Source organism: Neoarius graeffei, chromosome 12 (genome assembly GCF_027579695.1).
Source record: "Neoarius graeffei isolate fNeoGra1 chromosome 12, fNeoGra1.pri, whole genome shotgun sequence".
NCBI classification, from domain to species: Eukaryota; Metazoa; Chordata; class Actinopteri; order Siluriformes; family Ariidae; genus Neoarius; species Neoarius graeffei.
This window is the reverse complement of record NC_083580.1, coordinates 47,450,065-47,468,079: the sequence shown is the minus strand read 5'-3', so window position 1 is coordinate 47,468,079 and position 18,015 is coordinate 47,450,065. Positions and strand designations below refer to the sequence as shown.

The following is an 18,015-nucleotide window of genomic DNA, read 5'->3' as shown; positions in this document are numbered from 1 at the left end:
GAAAGAACCTATTGAAAAAAGATCTGTTCTTCCACTAGGGGGAAGTATAGAGCAACAAACTCGGGGGCATAAACTCAGCTACTGACAATGTGTTGTTGATATCAAGCTAAAGATGTGACACCTTGACTATCACTTTCCAGAAGAACTCCAAGCTTTCACAGCAACTGATGTAAACTTGCGTGTTTTGTTTGTCAACGGCTTTGCCAAATATGTAGATTTTCTGCTGTTTCAGTATTATGGTCTACAACCCCGATTCCAAAAAAGTTGGGACAAAGTACAAATTGTAAATAAAAACGGAATGCAATGATGTGGAAGTTTCAAAATTCCATATTTTATTCAGAATAGAACATAGATGACATATCAAATGTTTAAACTGAGAAAATGTATCATTTAAAGAGAAAAATTAGGCTGGCCAGTTCAGTACCCGGACCCTTCTTCTATGCAGCCATGATGCTGTAATTGATGCAGTATGTGGTTTGGGATTGTCATGTTGGAAAATGCAAGGTCTTCCCTGAAAGAGACGTCGTCTGGATGGGAGCATATGTTGCTCTAGAACCTGGATATACCTTTCAGCATTGATGGTGTCTTTCCAGATGTGTAAGCTGCCCATGCCACACGCACTAATGCAACCCCATACCATCAGAGATGAAGGCTTCTGAACTGAGCACCGATAACAACTTGGGTCGTCCTTCTCCTCTTTAGTCCGAATGACACGGCGTCCCTGATTTCCATAAAGAACTTCAAATTTTGATTCGTCTGACCACAGAACAGTTTTCCACTTTGCCACAGTCCATTTTAAATGAGCCTTGGCCCAGAGAAGACGTCTGCGCTTCTGGATCATGTTTAGATACGGCTTCTTCTTTGAACTATAGAGTTTTAGCTGGCAACGGCGGATGGCACGGTGAATTGTGTTCACAGATAATGTTCTTTGGAAATATTCCTGAGCCCATTTTGTGATTTCCAATACGGAAGCATGCCTGTATGTGATGCAGTGCCGTCTAAGGGCCCGAAGATCACGGGCACCCAGTATGGTTTTCCGGCCTTGACCCTTACGCACAGAGATTCTTCCAGATTCTCTGAATCTTTTGATGATATTATGCACTGTAGATGATGATATGTTCAAACTCTTTGCAATTTTACACTGTCGAACTCCTTTCTGATATTGCTCCACTATTTGTCGGCGCAGAATTAGGGGGATTGGTGATCCTCTTCCCATCTTTACTTCTGAGAGCCGCTGCCACTCCAAGATGCTCTTTTTATACCCAGTCATGTTAATGACCTATTGCCAATTGACCTAATGAGTTGCAATTTGGTCCTCCAGCTGTTCCTTTTTTGTACCTTTAACTTTTCCAGCCTCTTATTGCCCCTGTCCCAACTTTTTTGAGATGTGTTGCTGTCATGAAATTTCAAATGAGCCAATATTTGGCATGAAATTTCAAAATGTCTCACTTTCGACATTTGATATGTTGTCTATGTTCTATTGTGAATACAATATCCGTTTTTGAGATTTGTAAATTATTGCATTCTGTTTTTATTTACAATTTGTACTTTGTCCCAACTTTTTTGGAATCGGGGTTGCATTTTGTGTATTTAGCATCCCGCATTGTATTGTATATTTATAGCGTCTATGGGTGAATTGGACATTGCTAAGTAATGAACAGAGCAATGATGCATTTTTTTTTCCTGTATGTTCACTCATCCTGATGCATTCATATTTGTATTGCTCTGTGTGTGTGTGTGTGTGCGCGCATTCTCTCTGCAGCAACTGTGCTCTGCTCAGAATGTGAACTGCAGGGATCTGGAGGGACGTCACTCGACGCCGCTGCACTTTGCGGCAGGCTACAACCGCGTGGCTGTGGTGGAGTACCTGCTGCATCACGGCGCAGACGTCCACGCCAAAGACAAAGGGTGAGTGGGAGCTTCCAGGATCTGCTCAAGTCGTCAGCTCGATTTAAAACGTCTACTGGAACGCCACTGGTTTGGTTTGTAATATGCGAAAGGGTAAAAGTTCTTGCTGCTTTTCTTCACAATCAAATCACAATAGGCAAAATCATGATTTCAGCATGCACTTGTATTCCACAGTAATTTTTTCTTGTTGTCAGATTTAGCATACTGTCATTAACATGCAAGAATCCTTTTTTTTTTAAGCCGATTGTTTTATTTAACGCAAGGCTAGTGCACTGAGTTTCAGCCACAGACAAAGACTAAAACACTGTGTTGCTGTTCGATTGAAATATTGAACGACAGGATGCTGTGATGAAGTCGAGTTGCTGTTACCATTATGTCGTTGATTATTTGTCTGTAACAGTAAACCCCACGTGTTTTAATTCCTCTTGCACCAAAGCAATTTGCCAGCAATAACAAGGTTTTATTTATGAAGGAAAGCCTCTTCCTACCTTGGATCCATTTAAGGTTATGGAATGTTCATGAAAACAAGTCAAGTCTCATCATTTATATATGGTCATGTTATTGCAGCTATAAACGGTCATTCCTTCACTTTCTGATCAGAAAAAAAATGCAGCTTGTTGCAGAGAAACAAACTCCTCTGTCCTGAAAACGTACAGCTTTCACTCTGACTGTTACAAAGTGCTGACACTGGGCACTTCTTTCATAAATGTTCAACAAACATCTCCTTACAGAAAGCTTGTTTTAGTAGATTTGGAGTACCAGCCAAAAGTTTGGACGCATTCTAATTCAGTGGGGTTTTTTTTTCTTTATTTTTATTAATTAAGACACTTCATGTCTTAAGGTAATGAATGGATGTCTGCTTAGTTGAGCGCTTCTTAAAGCAGATGCGCAGAACCTTTATTTTAAGCACGTTTCTGAGTGGATAGTATCTTCATCCTTGACTCTTGTACGCTGCATAAATGGGAATAAAAATATATATTTTTGAGAGTTAAATTCCACCGTGAATTTGGCGTTCGAGCTGCCCCGCTGAGGCAGCCAGCCCTGAGTGCGTGACGTCACAGCGGGAACCGGTTTTAAGGCCGAGGCCTTTTACAGCTACAGACCAAAGTCATATAAATAAATAATTTATGGTGAAAGTAAGAAATCCCGTTACTGATTTGACTTCACTGATTGTGGGTTGACTCTCATTAAAACAGGATGGGTGTTCTAACTTGTGCAACATACATGTACATGCATGCGTTTTCACTGATAAAACGTAAAAGGCTAATTAAATAATCAGATGAACTGAGACGATCACATTCTGAAGCAAATTAAATAATCTTATACCGGTAACTTAAACACACAATACAAGTTACATGGATTAATCTAAATGCAGGTAAACAACGAGTGTTGTTTTGTATCCAAATGAGAGTCGGAGCTTACCCGTCTGTGTTCTCGCTTCTTGAAGGCTGATCTTGTGGCCGATTTGTTTTTGAAACAATCTGACTTTCAGTTGTTCGTTCAGTTCTCCGTTCATTTGCTTCTTCCACGTAAGGGTGAGATATTGCTGCTGAGGCGAGCATATCCAGCGGAGAAATCAGACGGCTGCTCCACTCATTCTCCATTTTCTCCATTACTGAGTACTCCGCCATTACTGCTCGGCTCAGGCAATTACTAAAACCCGGGACGGGACATCATCGGTTTTAGCAACAACCGCGGGGAGGTCACTGCCTGAGCGATATGATGTCACATCCCATCCCATGTTTTAGCAACAACCCTCGGCTCACACTCTGGGAGAACTGGTGCAACTGAACTCGCTTTCCTTTTCTTGTTTTCTTTTCCTTTAATTGTTGGTACTGCACCCTTTTTCAATACGGGCTTATAGCCAACGCTGCTCAACAGATCAGAGGTCTCGTACGAGTCCTCAGTAAAATGTGCAGAGCAGAGGAGAGACCACTTCGTAGGCGCCCAGTGTGCTCGTGAACTTCTTGCAAAACGCGTCCAAATCTTTGCAGTTTGAACATTCTTGGGCCATGAATGCAACGTAAATCCACCTTCTGTCATGTTGCTGCACCGGCCAGCAACACATCTACGTGGCATGGTGATAAATTAGCTCAAAATGGAGGATCTGAGTTGCAGTCAGCTCTGTGTTTTAGTATAGTGGAAATGGCGATGAGACCGATAGACTTCCTGCTGTGACGTTACGGACGTCAAGGTCATTCACTCAGACCGCTACCTGTATGAATCATTTTAATCATAAAAATTACTATATTAGATTTATTGTTGGTGCTTAAAACTATTCCTGTGCCATTCTTGAGGTCTCAAGGCATTTATAAACGGAAGTGAGGCCATGGTTCTGCGCATATGCTTTAAAATAACATGAATTACTACAATTGTGTGGAATGGGGCTGTTTACAAGGTGTCCGCGGATCCTTAAAAAGTCTGAAAAAGTCTGATATACAGTATATGGCTTTTAAGGCCTTAAATAACCTTATATTTTGCTAATATTTCGAAGTGTGGCATTAATTTTCATGGGGGCACAAAAATATATGTTTGTACATTTTTTTTTTTTCCGTGCTATGTTTTTGCTCCGTGTCATGGCTGAATCCTGAATGACTCCTATTTGTATAAATAGGGCACTACATAGGCAGCAGTGGTAGTTTCTTTTTCCCTGACATGGAAGCGCACTTGTATACTGAGGAGGAAAGCAATTTGCATTACAGCCGTGAGGCGGCTCGGCTCAGCTTTCCCTTTCGGGCGCTCTCGTTTTCTGTTAGAATTTGGTAAAGAAAAAAAAATAAATATAATACCCCAATGGAACAAACGTTTAAACAGTCTAACACATCAAACACTCAACAAAACAACTTTTGTGGGATAATTTGGTTGATATTCTAGCAAGAAGACAATAACAGAAAGGTACAAGCATCTATTCCACTGCTTTTAAATTAAGAAAACACGCAGAAAATGTCGAGGGTAGTAAAATGACTCTACAAGTGCAATCACGTGCAATCATTCCTGTAACTGGACTCACTGGATACTCTCCATCCTGAAATTAACTAGATCACATGTGGTTTTATGTCTCTGAAAATGGAAAACAAAATACATTGTGTTAAAACGATAGTACTATAACGACACATCGTTGTAGTAAAGCTATAGATTCTTATATAATTATCGTTTTACATTGTCACTCGCAATATTGAGATGTTGTCATACGATAGTCCATACATACGGTAAGATTTTATGTTCCTTAACAACTCCTATCAAAAACAATCGTATTCTCTATTTGTTACGAAATAATTTTCAACACGCTCGCACCCGTATTGATATCCGCAGCAGAGTGGAAAAAAAAAAATCAGCGGTGAAATTGAACGTCTCTGTTGTGGTTTGTTGGATTTAAAGTTTGTTAAATGAAGAAAATGGTTGGTAAATACTATTCTAGCTCTGAAAATCGTGGAGGCGTGTCAAATAGGGAGGGCGCTTCTATAAGGATAAATACGGTAAGCGCTGGCTACTTTGAAGAATCTAAAATATGAAACATATTTTGTGTTTTGTTTCTTCACGCTTTTTTATTTACCACATAATTCCATGTTTCATAGTTTTGATGTCTTGAGTACTGTTCTACAGTGTAGAAAATGGTCCAAATACAGAAAAACCTTTTGAATGAGTAGGGGTATCCAAACTTTTGACTGGTACTGTATGTAGAACCTGTGATATTTGACATGGGAATAGTATTTAAATAGGAAAGTTTTGTTTTGTGTGTGTGTGTGTGTGTGTGTGTATCAGAGGTCTGGTGCCACTGCACAATGCTTGCTCTTACGGGCATTACGAAGTAGCCGAGCTGCTGGTGAGACACGGTGCATCGGTGAACGTGGCTGACCTGTGGAAGTTTACACCGCTGCATGAAGCTGCTGCCAAGGGCAAATACGAGATCTGCAAACTGCTTCTGAAGGTGTGCTGCATCTCTCTCTCTCACACACACCGCACGCGCGCACAGAGCTGTGACTCAGCATCTCCTCCTGTCTGTCTGGTTAATTCAAACAAAATCTTTTTATGGAAAACTCTTGACACAGCCCTGACCTTTGACCTTTGCGGAAACGCTTCCCGGATTGCTTGGCTTAGGGGTTTATTAGCAGTGAACCTACTTTTATTGCCTTCTGCTTTCATCTCCTCCCCGTAGCCCTTTGTGGCTGCAGACTGGTGAGGACAGCACATTTTAAAAGGAGCTGATATTTCAATATTTATTAAAATGAGAGTCCAAGTGGTCCCTTCGCATCATTATATGCGGAGGATCCAGGAAAACTTTAACCCATTCAGAGCTGACATCCTGCGCTTTTTCTTATTCTTAAATGAGAACTGAAGGCAAATGTTTTTTTAATCATCAAAATTCTCTCTCTCTCATTTTATTAAATATCGGAACGCGTTTCTGACAGCTATTTTGTCGCTGCTATAGCAAGTTATGAGTGTTTGAAATACGCTCTGTAATATATCAGTCCATATGTCAAAGCGATAGCCGTTAACGAGATTCGCTAAGACCTGTGCGAGACATCGTAGGACGGAAGTAAAATGTACAGCGGAAATCAAAGAGACCAACGTTGTCAAAAGACGTGCGCGCCCTCCTTCGAATGCTGACGTAATCAAGCCGGAAGTTTTGTTTGTTTTGACAGCAGTCAGGAAAGTTTGAAAAAAAGTAGGCAGTAATCGTCATTTAAACTCGTTTTTGCGCGATATTTTGTTTGGAAAACAGTTTTCAAAATGGCGGCACCAACACCTGGCTGACACTTGACGTTTCGAAGTCTCGTGAAGATCGCGTGGATAAGCGACGCCTGCCGTGGACCAAACGAACTAAATTCAACATGGCTAAAAACCGAATAGGCCGATAAGTATTATATTTAATTGTGATTAGTTGCCAATATGAGTCACGATATAAGGTTACTAAAACCGAAAATGTAATTGAAGAACATGTTAATTAAGAAATAAAGCAAGTTTAAAAATGACTTCAGTTCTTTTTTAAAACTTTGAAACGAAAGCATTCCATGTCCAGTGCTCGTGATATTTTCGTGGTTTAATTAAATTTTTTTTTAATTAAAGAACATCTCAACCCTTTTTTGTGTGTATAATACACACACACACAGCTCCAGCTTGCCTGCGACCCTGTAGAGCAGGATAAAGCGGCTAGAGATGAGATGAGATATATATATATATATATATATATATATATATATATATATATATATACCCCGATTCCAAAAAAGTTGGGACAAAGTGCAAATTGTAAATAAAAATGGAATGCAATAATTTACAAATCTCAAAAACTGATATTGTATTCACAATAGAACATCGAGAACATATCAAATGTCGAAAGTGAGACATTTTGAAATTTCATGCCAAATATTGGCTCATTTGAAATTTCATGACAGCAACACATCTCAAAAAAGTTGGGACGGGCAATAAGAGGCTGGAAAAGTTAAAGGTACAAAAAAGGAACAGCTGGAGGACCAAATTGCAACTCGTTAGGTCAATTGGCAATAGGTCATTAACATGACTGGGTACAAAAAGAGCATCTTGGAGTGGCAGCGGCTCTCAGAAGTAAAGATGGGAAGAGGATCACCAATCCCCCTAATTCTGCACCGACAAATAGTGGAGCAATATCAGAAAGGAGTTCGACAGTGTAAAATTGCAAAGAGTTTGAACATATCATCATCTACAGTGCATAATATCATCAAAAGATTCAGAGAATCTGGAAGAATCTCTGTGCGTAAGGGTCAAGGCCAGAAAACCATACTGGGTGCCTGTGATCTTTGGGCCCTTAGACGGCACTGCATCACATACAGGCATGCTTCTGTATTGGAAATCACAAAATGGGCTCAGGAATATTTCCGGAGAACATTATCTGTGAACACAATTCACCGTGCCAGCCGCCGTTGCCAGCTAAAACTCTACAGTTCAAAGGAGAAGCCGTATCTAAACATGATCCAGAAGCGCAGACGTCTTCTCTGGGCCAAGACTCATTTAAAATGGACTGTGGCAAAGTGGAAAACTGTTCTGTGGTCAGACGAATCAAAATTTGAAGTTCTTTATGGAAATCAGGGACGCCGTGTCATTCGGACTAAAGAGGAGAAGGACGACCCAAGTTGTTATCGGCGCTCAGTTCAGAAGCCTGCATCTCTGATGGTATGGGGTTGCATTAGTGCGTGTGGCATGGGCAGCTTACACATCTGGAAAGACACCATCAATGCTGAAAGGTATATCCAGGTTCTAGAGCAACATATGCTCCCATCCAGACGACGTCTCTTTCAGGGAAGACCTTGCATTTTCCAACATGACAATGCCAAACCACATACTGCATCAATTACAGCATCATGGCTGCGTAGAAGAAGGGTCCGGGTACTGAACTGGCCAGCCTGCAGTCCAGATCTTTCACCCATAGAAAACATTTGGCGCATCATAAAACGGAAGATACGACAAAAAAGACCTGAGACAGTTGAGCAACTAGAATCCTACATTAGACAAGAATGGGTTAACATTCCTATCCCTAAACTTGAGCAACTTGTCTCCTCAGTCCCCAGACGTTTACAGACTGTTGTAAAGAGAAAAGGGGATGTCTCACAGTGGGAAACATGGCCTTGTCCCAACTTTTTTGAGATGTGTTGTTGTCATGAAATTTAAAATCACCTGATTTTTCTCTTTAAATGATAAATTTTCTCAGTTTAAACATTTGATATGTCATCTATGTTCTATTCTGAATAAAATATGGAATTTTGAAACTTCCACATCATTGCATTCCGTTTTTATTTACAATTTGTACTTTGTCCCAACTTTTTTGGAATCGGGGTTGTTTGGGTCTGTCTCAGAAACTGGGCACTGTGGGGGTCCCCCACTAAATATACTCAGTCAATAAACTATACGGTTTTGAATGGTGATGTTGGTTTTAATTTGAAATAAAATGATGAAAGAAATAATACAGATAAAACTAAATCTTTGATGTGAATACTCTATTCAGAATTTGACAAATTCTGCAAATTTGTGGAAAAATGGCAGCTTGATCTGGGACATGATAAACGGTTGACTACATTGCATTCCCTTAAAAAGGTTGTCGTCCACTGAAAAGTCTACAGTTATCACTAATTGTATTTTAAGTTGTAACTTTATACACCTAAGGATTGGCGCGCTCACGGAATAATCATAACCGTAATAAAACATCATGCAAAATATCTGATCACTGTTGTAACTCCATTTTCCGCAAACGCAAAACCAATACGATCGTGTGTTTTGATCCAACAGGGTCGAGGTCACGACCTCACCAAAAGTAGTAACTTAAAATCACTACGCCATATAAACATTTAGTTGTAAATCTGCGATTTTGTTTTTTAAAATGAAAGCTGAAAGTTAGGTATAGAATATGTTTCTTACAGAATGTTACGATGGTAGCTGGTCTTGTATGAGTTTCTGAGCTATAAAATGAGCTGTGGTCTATTTTTTACCGTAGCGTGTTATCTGTGTGCGGGGAAGGACACACATTAACAATTTGCGTGTGTAGAATGGAATTTTCCACTCCAACAGTTAGAAGTTGATCATGCTTCCATTTGTGGTCTTTCTGTTACGCGGGTGATCTGTTCGGGCGTTATCACTGAAAAGGTGAGTTTTGACAGTTTTATTTTGTTTTACTCTTGCAGTATAAGGCAATAGAATGTTTCTTTTTCATCTTACTTTCATATTTCGTAGTGTTTGCGTATTTTTGGCCAATATTTTGCAACCATGGTCAATTTAGATCGAACTTTTGATAGAATCTACGGCCAGTCATTTTGCCCCGCCCCCGCCTCGCGCTCCGTCCGGTGCGGTAGTGATGTCCCGATGCTCGCGCGCCGCAGCAGAGACCCACGCGACCTTCAGCCGGTACAGTCGCTGTTCTTTTACCACCGCCGTTATTCTCATCTTTCCAGTGTGTTCTTGATTTTTCCATTGTGTCCTATTTCGCCATATCAAATCCCCAAAATGTATCATATTATTCATATTTAAGTGAATAATCAATTCAGTCATCATAACTTGGCATTTTTAACCCAAGCAATCAAAAAGAGGAAATTTATTCAATATTTTCACTCATCTGTGAAGGAGGTGCTTTAATTCTTCATGATGGAGTTATTTTATATGGAAATCAATTTTACAAAAGCATTCGAATTGTAATCAAAAGAATTTTCCACGGTGGAGGCCAGATAAAGCAAGATACTATCTTTATTCTTAAGCATGACAAAAGAAACATTGAGTGTTTGGTAAATGCCAAAAAAAATAGTCAAGTTAGAAAATTTATTTTTTGACCATAATGTCCCAAATGAGAGAGCAGTTTCTGAGACGGACCCATATATATATATATATATATATATATATATATATATATATATATATATTTTTTTTTTTTTTTTATGCATTTAATGTTGTTAACACCCTTGAAACAGTTTAGTTCCTGTTATTACTTATGATAGAGCAGCTATAAACAGTTGTTCCCTCAGTCTGACTTTTTCTTTGTTGCTCCATATAAATGTAAAGGAATGTCTCCCTATAAAAAAAACTTTTTTGAAATCTGTTTATTATTAGTCTTAGATTATCAGAAATGCGCACAGTATGTTGTGAATTAGCTGTGATTTCAAGTTTTCCTTTCTTTCAACAAATTTTTAATGTGTTTTTAATTAAACTTGGACTTGGGTGGAGTGTGATGCGGGTAACAAACTTTTTTGTTTAGTTTTTTTTAAAGGGACTTTTCGTGCTATTTTACAAAACATTTTTTTTTAATAAGATGAGTTTGACGCAAAAGCATAAACTCTGGAGCAGGTATTTATGGGAGAGATTTTGGCGTGAAAGAGACTTGCTCGTTAGCAGCATAGCTTGTTGCTCTCGCCATACTGCTCTTCAGAAGCAACTAGTTATTTTAAAGGTGCGTTTCTAAGTCCAAGTTTTGTGTGCTTCAGCACGGCGCTGACCCAACAAAGAAAAACCGTGATGGAAACACGCCCCTAGACATGGTGAAGGAAGGGGACACAGATATCCAGGACCTGCTGAGAGGAGACGCTGCTCTGCTGGATGCCGCAAAGAAAGGCTGTTTGGCTCGCGTGCAGAAACTCTGCAGCCCCGAGAACATCAACTGCAGAGACACGCAGGGGCGCAACTCTACCCCACTACACCTAGCAGGTAACGGAGAGCCGGAACGCTTTGCTTCTTGTCTGACACACACCGTACCGTAATTGCAGTGCTGTTTCTGTCTGCCACGTCCCATAATCCCACAGCAGTCGCTGTCTAAACAACACTCGCTGCAATATCGTTCCGGTCTGAGGCTTGAGTCTTAGTTTCAGAGAATTAACAGCCATGTGCCTCGCGGTATGGCGAGATAAAACGGGCAGCGGGGACATGGCCAGTTAAATCTTGGGCTTTTATCCTGAATTCAGTTCTGAGCAGGTCTCCAGCCTCCAGGGTCACTTTGGTTTTGTCTGAACAATAGTGAACAAATGGTAGACTTTAGATCAGATGATATATCCATTCCCACATGTGCTGGTGGCTTTAAAGAAACAGGAACCCACATCATGTCCCATTTTCTCTCAATCCAGTGGATCAGCTCAATGCTGCATGTTTTTGCTTTGTATCGTTATTAGGGCTGTCAAACGATTAAAAAATGTAATCGCGATTAATCTCAGAATTTCATATAGTTAATCGCGATTAATCGCATTTTTTTAAATCTATGTAAATGAATAAGGCTTTTAAAGTAAAATGTTACAATTAAAACGGTGAACACATTTTATGCTAAAAGCACTTGTTAAAAACTGCTGGGACAAGAGAAAATGGTAAGGGAGTTTATTCACTCACATACTAGGCAGTACTGAACATACAAAACACAAAATTGGATTTTGTGATGGATTAGGGAGCTGTAGTCTCAAATATAAAACATGGAGTCACATACTACTGTGTCTCAGTTCAGACGTGTGTGACAAAAGAAAATAAAAATGAAATAAAACTTCAGTTGTGCTGGAGTTGTATTCAGTCACAGCCTATAGGACTCACAGTGCTGTGCAAACAAAAATAAATCGCAGTTGGACTTCAATAAAGACATTTAGTGTCCTATCCCAGTGCTACAGCATACTGAAATCTCACTTTACAGAAGTATGTTAGAACTGCAAAGTGCATACCAAAACCAACTCAATCACACTCTACTTTTGAAATGAAACTTCCCGTTTAACAGACCTTTCTCCGTCACTCACACTTGCTCTTATCGAAGCAGCGCACGACAAGCCTCAACAGGAACTACGGGTGACTCGCAGGGCCAAATTAGAATTTGCGTTAAAGGGATAGTTCGGGATTTTTGACATGAATCTGTATGGCATCCCCATCAATAGTGTCGTGCAAATACACTGACTTACCCCTGACAGCATCCTGTGAGTCCAGTTTTGGTCCAGACGAAAGTAGTCCAGCAAGTTTGTTGGGGTCACGAAAGTAAAACGGTTTTCGTCTCAAAACAGTATGTGTTCAAAAGAGTGATATATTTGCATCACAAAACCGTTGCCAAATAAAAAGTCAGACCTCGAAATCGCTTGGCACTATTTTCTCTCCCTTCTGATCACTGCGCGCTGCCGCCAGGTGACAGCGAAACGCAGACCCACTAAGCTGGTGGGAGACCAAGGCTGCACTCTATCCACGGCTTACACACGTGATGGCACGGAGGATGTGTATAGCGGCAGCATCTGTCCCCCCAGAGAGGATCTTTTCAAAAGCAGGACAGATTATAACTGAGGAGAAATAGAATCAGAATTAACTAGTTAATTGCAGCAATTAAAGGAATAGGTAGGAAAAGGAAGGCGCAAAGACACCGCGCAGCGCCTGAAAACCGGTTTTCAGGCGCTGCGCACCCGTTTTCAGGCGCTGCGCGGTGTCTTTGCGCCTGCAGCGGTGCTTTGCCTGTGCTGTGGCTGAAAATAGTTCCAGATATAAATTGGTCTAGTAAATCCCTTCGTGTTAATTTGCATTGATTTGTGTACTCGATGTGAATGTACAAGTCATGAGAAATAATTATAAAAAATCTTGAGTTATTTAATTCACTTTTGCAACGACATGCTAGCTGGACACGCCGGATTACAGCGACTAAGCTAACCTGGGCGTTTATAGATCAGGACAATGGCTGGGTCGGCTACAAAACGCTTTGGCTCACTCATCCAACTCTAGGGACTGCAGGGACTGACTCAATTTCATCTGGGGGTGGCGTACTCCTTTAAATCAAAAATAAAATCTCAGGAGCCGAAAGAGCCGGCTCCTTATAGTAAGAAGAGCCAAAAGAGCCGGCTCCTGAAAAAGAGCCGAAATTCCCATCACTAGTAAACAATGAATGAAACAGCCGTGGCTGTCACCTGGCGGCAGCGCGCAGTGATAAGAAGGGAGAGAAAATAGTGCCAAGCGATTTCAAGGTCTGACTTTTTATTTGGCAACGGTTTTGTGATGCAAATATATCACTCTTTTGAACACGTACTGTTTTGAGACGAAAAACATGTTACTTTCGTGACCCCAACAAACTTGCCGGACTACTTTCGTCTGGACAAGAACTGGACTCGCAGGATGCTGTCAGGGGTAAGTCAGTGTGTTTGCACGACACTATTGATGGGGATGCCATACAGATTCATGTCAAAAATCCCGAACTATCCCTTTAACGGCACTAATTTTTTTTTTTTTGCTTTTTTATTTCTTTGCCCCCCCCCCCAAACCATTTTTGCCCTGTTCAGCCCAGCGTTCATCTCGGTCCACCTGATTTTAAATTTCTTAAAAGCTTTTACTGCAGGTCATTCACATGAAAACTTAGAAAATACTCACTCACATTCACTCCACGGCTTTTATATGTAGCCTTTTTTTTTTTTTTTTTTTTTGCTCTAGCATGGGTCAGACAAAATGTAAAGAAAATTCACTGACTGGGAAAAGGGCACAGAACCAGAAAGACACTTGCTTCTTCTTGACCCCCTGTACAATCCTTGGTCTTGTGAGCTAATAGAAAACAAGCGTGTCTGACTAATCTGTTCTCTTTCGACGTTGGGCACTAACGCAGCCTCTCGGGCAGATTGCATTTCGCATGTCCACTTTTCATGCTGCAGGTAAGCTTTAAATATGAACGATGGAAAGTCTTAAATTTAAGAAGAGTCCAGAAAAGAAACATTTTGTAAAAGTCTGGAATATCTCTGAGGAATGGGCAGGAACCCTGATAGATAGATTAATTTCCATAATATTCGTACAGATCGTTAAACATCAGAGATTCCTAATGGTGTCGTGTTATTTCGTGTTTGTTTTTATCCTCCGCTGGCCGAAAGGCCCGAAGAGGGATTGTGTCGTGGTGATGTCCGTCCCGGGAAGGGTGCTCACCTTCTGAAATCAACTCCTCTCACAATTTTTGGAGGAATTGCACCAAACTTGGCACGATACTTTGTTATACCATATGTCGCTAATACGCATATTGCAATGTCGTTAAGTTTTGGTCACATTTTACCAGAGTTACAGCCCTTGATTAACAAAATTATACTTTGACAATTTCATGAGTGTGTTTTTTTTTTCCTTCTGAAATCAACTGCTCTTAGAATTTGTGGAGGAATTTCACCAAACTTGGCAGAAGGCGTTGTTATATGACAATTATACGCATACTGAAATTTCATTTAATTTGGGCAAATTTGACCCGAGTTCTGCTCTCGATTATTAACAAACTTTGTACTTTGGCAATTTCATCAAGGCGCGCTTGCTTTCTGACATCAACTTCCCTCGCGGTTTTTATCCCCCGCTGGCCGAAAGGCCCGAAGAGGGATTGTGTCGTGGCGATGTCCGTCCGGGGAAGGGTACTCGCCTTCTGAAATCAACTCCTCTCACAATTTTTGGAGCAATTTCACGAAACTTGACCGGATTCTTTGTTATATGTCGGTAATACGCATATTGCGATTTCGTTCAATTCAGTCGCATTTTACCAGAGTTACGGCCTCGTTGCCAGCGGGAGATATTGTGCTCTCGGAGCGTTCTTGTTCCTTTTAGAGATGACGTTTCTAGACATGCTTATTTTACATCACAGAAAAACGTATGCTGTTCCTGTATAGTGAAATACAGAGCACGTTATCAGGCTCCGAAAGAAATGTCCTATGACTGTACGTAATGCAGAGTTCAACAATTTGGGAAGTTTAAAGCCTAGGTCACAACCAGCCGTACGATTTTTTTGGCCGTGCGATTTTTGGCGTTTCCCAAATCGCTGCGGGTTTTTTTTTTGTTCGTGGAGAAAGACGCACGTTGGCCGTAAGTTTGTCTTGCAACCTGAAAAAAACGTAAGCGCCCGTAGAGTTTGTTTGACATGACAAAGAACCTCTGCGGCTCGAAAATCAGCACGTCACACGCGCGCCCTCCGTGCGTTTCTTGCGTTTTTTGCACATAGACCGGCCGTAGGAGCACGTACGTCCGGTTGTGACCGAGGCTTAAGACTACAGTATAATGTCAGAGGAAGGAAATAATTTTTTTTTCCCCACCACTTTGCAACTGAAAAATGATTTCATGCATTTGGCTTAAAAAGTGTTGCTCTTTCACCCTTCCCTGCATGTTTTAGTCCGCATTCATGAAATGTTCAATCCTCTTGTCTTTTATGTAGGAAACGAGTTAATGTGTAAAAAAAAAAAAAATCCAAATGAAAGCATTCTTCATACAGTAAGACTGTGAACCCTGAATAACCTCTGCTGTGTGTAACGTGCGGAAGGGAAAGGAAACGGCTCCGTGTGTGAAAATGTTTCAAATGGAAAAAGGGACTCTAGCGGTGTGTGTGTGTGAGTGAGTACAGTTGCATGAACATCAAGCTGTGTCCTGTAATGGTGGTGCTCGTTTGTCCGGGTCCAGTGAGCTCTCTCTCTCTCTCTCTCTCTCTCTCTCTCTCCTAGCGTACATACTGCTTGGCTTGAATCCAGCGCGTTCTGATTGATAGGCGCAATGTTTTGTTTCCACAGCGGGATATAATAACCTGGAGGTAGCGGAGTATCTTCTGGAGCACGGCGCAGACGTGAACGCGCAGGACAAAGGCGGCCTCATTCCCCTCCACAACGCGGCCTCATACGGAGTGAGTGTACAAATCAAACACGACTGTTAAACAAGCAGTTCCTGATATCGAATTGGCTCCTCCTCCTCCTGGCAGGGAAGTACAGGACAGACGACGACAACAATACAGCTTTGAGATGAACAGATGTAGATGTGAATAATCTATACACATGCTCTGAGTGCTCACAAGTATTAGTTTCCATTCATGCCCTTAGCTACTGTCTGTTCTGCTCATAGCTGTGCACTGAAGTGTGTGGTGTCTCTGCTGCCTGCCAAGAGCAGCCCGGCTCATGCACTTTTCATACAACAATCTGGTGCATGATGTGTTCAGGAACAGACCTGAGCATGAGATGATACCCTGTAGCTAGTGACCGTCCAGGCCAGATGACCGTGCCAAGCTCTAAACAAGGGATTGTCTTCTCGTCTTTGCCTGCCCTCTTGAAAAACACGGTTTTCCCTTCCGAGAATCATCCAAAACATGTTTGTGTCTGATAACACATTTATTATACTCGATAACGTTGCATCAGACAGCACACTCGGAGCCGGATCATCATCATCTGCTGCACCGATTGGCTGCAGGAGGTCTGGGGCAGGGTTGAGAGGATGCCTGTAAAAAGCTTTAAAGTGCCCTGTTTCAGAGCTTTTTCTGCTTCTTCCTTAGCGTAATGGACGCTAATATGATCGTATCGCTAGGAAAAAATAATTGGAGATCTCATCTCATTATCTGTAGCCGCTTTATCCTTCTACAGGGTCGCAGGCAAGCTGGAGCCTATCCCAGCTGACTACGGGCGAAAGGCGGGGTACACCCTGGACAAGTCGCCAGGTCATCACAGGGCTGACACATAGACACAGACAACCATTCACACTCACATTCACACCTACGCTCAATTTAGAGTCACCAGTTAACCTAACCTGCATGTCTTTGGACTGTGGGGGAAACCGGAGCACCCGGAGGAAACCCACGCGGACACGGGGAGAACATGCAAACTCCACACAGAAAGGCCCTCGCCGGCCACGGGGCTCGAACCCAGAACCTTCTTGCTGTGAGGCGACAGCGCTAACCACTCCACCACCGTGCCGCCATAATTGGAGATATTATTTGTTTTAAATCTGTAGATCACTTAAAGTGCATATCCTGGACCAGTTTCATGGGGGTTTTTTTTATATGAAAGTATGTCCCTTTACACACTCATCCAGAAGGGTAATTTTGCACAAGGCCATCTGTCTACAGCAGAAAAAAATAAAAGAACAAAACGCGTCTGGAAAAATTCCAAGGGAGTCTGGAGCCAGATTTGTGACGTTACCTGCGGAAGCGCCAGCAGGCTGCGCGAGCTTTGCTCGGTTTCAGTGCACAGCCTGTGTAGACCAAGCGCTCCCATTTCTCTCTCATTATCCGGTCTTTTGGGAAACGATGAGTACTAATCCCATCGTGATTGCTGTTGCTACACCCTCCTACGATACATCTGTTAACCATTTTAATAGTTACGCGATAACGTCGAAGAAATTTGCAGAAAACCACCAGGTCGTTTTCTCATAAACAAACCAGCGCTGGCGTAGGATTCAGAGGGAGGCGTCCCGCACGCAACGTCACGAAAATCAATGTTTGCCGGGAAATCCAAATGCCAAGTTTTTTCAGAGGCGGACCAATTCGCCTCAAATGGCTCGATTTCAACTGAATTTTTCTGGTATTGCGCAAGGTAAAAAAATTGCGCAAAATGTGACTGATTTTTGACCAAAGTTTAATATAAAATAGGAGAATTACATCGATCTTGCTCCTGAATTTACCCGTGATATGCACTTTAAGGGTTAAAATAGTAATCTTATGGTGGTTTAAGTCAGCGCTTTCGAGAATATACCGTATGGGGTGCGTCTTGATGTATCATAGTAGCTTGTTAGCAGTAAACATGGTCGTCGGTGCACTTTTTTGCCCGTGTCTTCCCGTACACTGTTCCCTTTCTAAGCATCCCTTGGGAGAGAACAAGTAACTGGAGTTCGAGTTCAGAGGGTGCGAATTGTGACAGATTGCTTTTCAGAAGAATGTTTTTCCAGTTTTTCTTT

At 41.5% G+C, this 18,015-nt stretch overlaps 1 protein-coding gene across 2 annotated transcripts in view; it reads left to right on the top strand.

Annotated features, from left to right (window-relative positions):
• The window catches only part of tnksa (tankyrase, TRF1-interacting ankyrin-related ADP-ribose polymerase a), a 429,478-nt gene that overhangs the window by 371,647 nt on the left and 39,816 nt on the right, over nucleotides 1–18,015 (top strand). For both annotated transcript variants that reach the window (XM_060935943.1, XM_060935942.1), the window contains exons 14-17: nucleotides 1,763–1,908; nucleotides 5,671–5,836; nucleotides 10,848–11,067; nucleotides 15,870–15,979. In XM_060935943.1, coding sequence (XP_060791926.1) covers nucleotides 1,763–1,908; nucleotides 5,671–5,836; nucleotides 10,848–11,067; nucleotides 15,870–15,979 — 642 coding nt within the window. The remainder of the gene's footprint in view (nucleotides 1–1,762; nucleotides 1,909–5,670; nucleotides 5,837–10,847; nucleotides 11,068–15,869; nucleotides 15,980–18,015) is intronic.